General features: G+C 40.9%; 1 protein-coding gene across 1 annotated transcript in view; it reads left to right on the forward strand.

Annotated features, from left to right (window-relative positions):
- Nucleotides 1–451: 451 nt before the first annotated feature.
- LOC117474434 (mannan-binding lectin serine protease 1-like) overlaps nt 452–5,000 on the forward strand; it is a gene marked incomplete at its 5' end in the record, with an annotated part of 32,226 nt that continues 27,677 nt past the window's right edge. The window contains 1 exon segment of the mRNA XM_034120215.1: nt 452–580. Coding sequence (XP_033976106.1) covers nt 452–580 — 129 coding nt within the window.

Here is a 5,000-nt window from a genome sequence, read left to right on the forward strand (position 1 = left end):
CATCACTTTGTTTACTACTCCAGGAGACCCTCATTGGTCTCTCTGTTCATCACTTTGTTTACTCTCCAGGAGACCCTCATTGGTCTCTCTGTTCATCACTTTGTTTACTCTCCAGGAGACCCTCATTGGTCTCTCTGTTCATCACTTTGTTTACTCTCCAGGAGACCCTCATTGGTCTCTCTGTTCATCACTTTGTTTACTCTCCAGGAGACCCTCATTGGTCTCTCTGTTCATCACTTTGTTTACTCTCCAGGAGACCCCAGACCTTCTCTGACTGCATTTTGCACAGCCCTCCACTTTAAATATAATTCACTGTAGTTTATTATTATTATTAATGTGTTGTTGTTATTATTATGAATGTGTTGTTGTTATCATAATGTGTTGTTGTTATTATAATGTGTTGTTGTTGTTGTTATTAAAGTGTTGTTGTTGTTTACCTGTCTCCCTGCAGATGTGGATGAGTGCGTTGCTGCTGACGAGGATCTCCTCTGCGATCATTTCTGTCACAACTTCATCGGGGGGTTCTACTGCTCCTGTCGCTACGGTTACCAGCTGCACGCCGACAACCGCACCTGCACAGGTGAGACCAACCTGAGACCAACCTGAGACCAACCTGAGACCAACCTGAGACCAACTTGAGACCAACCTGAGACCAACCTGAGACCAACCTGAGACCAACCTGAGACCAACCTGAGACCAACTTGAGACCAACCTGAGACCAACCTGAGACCAACTTGAGACCAACCTGAGACCAACCTGAGACCAACCTGAGACCAACCTGAGACCAACCTGAGATTAACTTGAGACCAACCTGAGACTAACCTGAGACTAACCTGACACCAACTTGAGACCAACCTGAGACTAACCTGAGACCAACCTGAGACTAACCTGAGACCAACCTGAGACTAACCTGAGACTAACCTGACACCAACTTGAGACCAACCTGAGACTAACCTGAGACTAACCTGACACCAACTTGAGACCAACCTGAGACCAACCTGAGACTAACCTGAGACTAACCTGAGACCAACCTGAGACTAACCTGAGACTAACCTGACACCAACTTGAGACCAACCTGAGACTAACCTGAGACCAACCTGAGACTAACCTGAGACTAACCTGAGACTAACCTGACACCAACTTGAGACCAACCTGAGACTAACCTGAGACCAACCTGAGACTAACCTGACACCAACTTGAGACCAACCTGAGACTAACCTGAGACTAACCTGACACCAACTTGAGACCAACCTGAGACTAACCTGACACCAACTTGAGACTCACCTGAGACCAACCTGAGACCAACCTGAGACTCACCTGAGACTCACCTGAGACTAACCTGAGACTAACCTGACACCAACTTGAGACCAACCTGAGACTAACCTGAGACTAACCTGAGACCAACCTGAGACTAACCTGAGACCAACCTGAGACTAACCTGAGACTAACCTGAGACTAACCTGACACCAACTTGAGACCAACCTGAGACTAACCTGAGACCAACCTGAGACTAACCTGAGACTAACCTGAGACCAACCTGAGACTCACCTGAGACTTACCTGAGACCAACCTGAGACTAACCTGAGACTAACCTGAGACCAACCTGAGACTCACCTGAGACCAACCTGAGACTCACCTGAGACCAACCTGAGACTCACCTGAGACTCACCTGAGACTAGTCTCCCAGCTGTGTGCGTCACTCTTTAGTGTCCCCTGGTCTCCCAGCTGTGTGCGTCACTCTTTAGTGTCCCCTGGTCTCCCAGCTGTGTGTGTCACTCTTTAGTGTCCCCTGGTCTCCCAGCTGTGTGCGTCACTCTTTAGTGTCCCCTGGTCTCCCAGCTGTGTGCGTCACTCTTTAGTGTCCCCTGGTCTCCCAGCTGTGTGCGTCACTCTTTAGTGTCCCCTGGTCTCCCAGCTGTGTGCGTCACTCTTTAGTGTCCCCTGGTCTCCCAGCTGTGTGCGTCACTCTTTAGTGTCCCCTGGTCTCCCAGCTGTGTGCGTCACTCTTTAGTGCCCCCTGGTCTCCCAGCTGTGTGCGTCACCCTTTAGTGTCCCCTGGTCTCCCAGCTGTGTGCGTCACTCTATAGTGTCCCCTGGTCTCCCAGCTGTGTGCGTCACTCTTTAGTGTCCCCTGGTCTCCCAGCTGTGTGCGTCACTCTTTAGTGTCCCCTGGTCTCCCAGCTGTGTGCGTCACTCTTTAGTGTCCCCTGGTCTCCCAGCTGTGTGCGTCACTCTTTAGTGCCCCCTGGTCTCCCAGCTGTGTGCGTCACCCTTTAGTGTCCCCTGGTCTCCCAGCTGTGTGCGTCACCCTTTAGTGTCCCCTGGTCTCCCAGCTGTGTGTTTTTTTTTTTTTTTTTTTATTGAACATTTTTTTAAACATACAAAAGCTCGGTGAGGATATCATCAACTTATCAACATAAGTTCAAGACATTCATTCACAATAAGACAAAAAAACATAACTAATACATCCAGTAAGAGCCAGGGGGAAAGAAAAAAGCATAAAGGCACAAAAACATTTAAGAGGCATTAAGCTTACTTAAAATAATAACCATTTGGAAATGTCATTGCAAATCTTTATAGACAGGTTACAAGATTGTATTTTTCTAAGGGACAGAAAAAAGGACTTGAACTCATTTATGAAACAGGGAAAGGAGGGCTTGCCTCCTCTCCATTTACTACAATGTAAATGGTATTTACCCAAAATAATAATTATATTTACCAAATCAGAAATGGGAGAGTCCAAATTATCAATATAATATAAAATGTGATATATTTTGAAGGCCGGAATATTTGTTAATTTAAGTAACAACCAATCTCTCACATTCGACCAAAACAATTCAGAAAAGGGGCAAGAGAAAAATAAATGTTCCAACGATTCATCAGATAAATTACAAAAGGAACATGGTTCCACTTCAAATTTAAATCTTGAATTTAAAAAAGTAGAAACCGGGTAGATTTTATGAACAATTTTAAAATGAGTTTCTTTTGCTTTAGGGGAAATAGGCCATTTTATAAAATCAGATAGAGCTTTTTCCATTACAGATAAAGTGTCTAAATCGGTCACTTGAGGAAATAAGCCTCTGTTCAAATTGTGAAAAATGTGGGATTTCAGGGAAGCATTAATAGATTTGTTATTCTTAAGAGTATCGCCAATAATTTCCAAATTAGGTAAAACTGATACAACATTTGAGTACAGTAAAGTATTATGAATCATTCCAATAAGTGGTACAGGAATTGCTTTACAGATTTTGTTATAATCTTTAGCAGTACACGTTATATTGTATTTCGTTGAAAAGGCCAAAACATCGAGCAGTTTACCATTGCAATCTAGTAAATCTCTAACAAACAAAATACCCCTCTCATGCCAATCACTCCTAAACAAGGATTTTCTGTTTATGATAATCACTCTATTGTTCCATAACGTAGATCCATGAGGAGAAAAACTGTGGGTAAATATCATCTTCCAATAATGAAGTATCTGCTTATGAAAATTTGACAATTTGGTCGGAATCTTATTAACCTCAAAATCACATTTTAAAAGAAAATCAAACCCTCCTAGACGTTTAAATATGGCCTTTGGAATATGGAACCACATGGATTCTGGCTGGGACAAAAAGGCTTTCAACCATTTTATTTTAATTGTTCCAAACATCGATTCAAAGTCTAAAGCTTTAATTCCGCCTTTATCATATTCTTTAACAAGCTGTGACTTTTTAATGTAGTGAGTTTTATTTCTCCACAAGAATTGGAAAATAATTGAGTTGGCTTTTTTTATATTAGCCGAAGAGACAAAACATGAGTGGCATGGATAAATAAGTTTAGATATACCTTCTGCTTTAGTAAGAAGAACTCTGCCAAAAAGAGTAAGATCTCTAGTTAACCAACGACTGAGAGATTTCTTCATATCTGTGATACGGTTACAAATATTAAGATCTTCTCTCCTGATATAATTTTTAGATAATGTTATTCCCAAATATTTCACCTCAGGTACCACTCTAATAGAGTCAATAGTGGAATCATCACATGAATGGATAGGGAGTCATTCACATTTTGAAAGATTAAGAGATAACCCTGAGGCTTTTGAAAAAATTGAAATTGTGTTAAGAGTTTCCTTTACCATGGATTTATTCTTTAGGAAAATGGATGTGTCATCCGCAAATTGACTAATTTTGAACTCTTTGTCAAAGAGGGTAATGCCTAATATTTTGTGATTCTTTATAATAAGCGTTGTTAATACTTGGGTGGTCAGAATAAATAATTTGGGGGAAATAGGGCAACCCTGTCGAATACCACGTAAAACCTTAAACCTAGGGCTCATTCCAGGGTTCAAAGATACAGAACTATAAATGTCCGAGTAGAGCATCCTAATTATGTTGCAGAAATGTTCACCAAAACCCAGAAATGTCAGAGTTTCCATTAAAAAGGAATGTTCAACAGTATCAAAAGCCTTGTAAAAATCCAGAAATAGTACGAGACCTTCAGTATCAATAAACTCCTGGTAATCAAGCATATCCAATATCAGTCTGGTATGGTTATGAATACTTCTGCCCTTTATAAAGGCTGATTGACATTCATCTATTAGTTGATTCAGACCCGAGTTTAACCTGTTAGCATAAACATGTGCTAAAAGTTTGTAATCATTACATAACAGGGTAATAGGTCTCCAATTATCCAACAAAAGATTATTTTTATTTGGTTTTGGAATTAAGGTAATAAGGCCATGTTTCATGGTTGGCGAAAGGTTTCCTGCTGAAATGCAATCTGTGAACGCCTTATAAAGCATTTCTCGCACATCTGACCAAAAACATTTATAAAACTCTCTGGTTAAACCATCCAGCCCTGGTGATTTGCCACCAGACATTTGCAGTAATGCACTATCTAATTCTTCAATTTTTAGTCCATCGTCCATATACTGTTTAAAAGAATAATCTATTGTCTTTTTGAATTCTGTAATTTTACTGAAAAAGTTATCACAATTTTCTTTAGAAAACTTTGAGTTA

Source organism: Trematomus bernacchii, unplaced genomic scaffold (genome assembly GCF_902827165.1).
Source record: "Trematomus bernacchii unplaced genomic scaffold, fTreBer1.1, whole genome shotgun sequence".
Classification (NCBI taxonomy): Eukaryota; Metazoa; Chordata; class Actinopteri; order Perciformes; family Nototheniidae; genus Trematomus; species Trematomus bernacchii.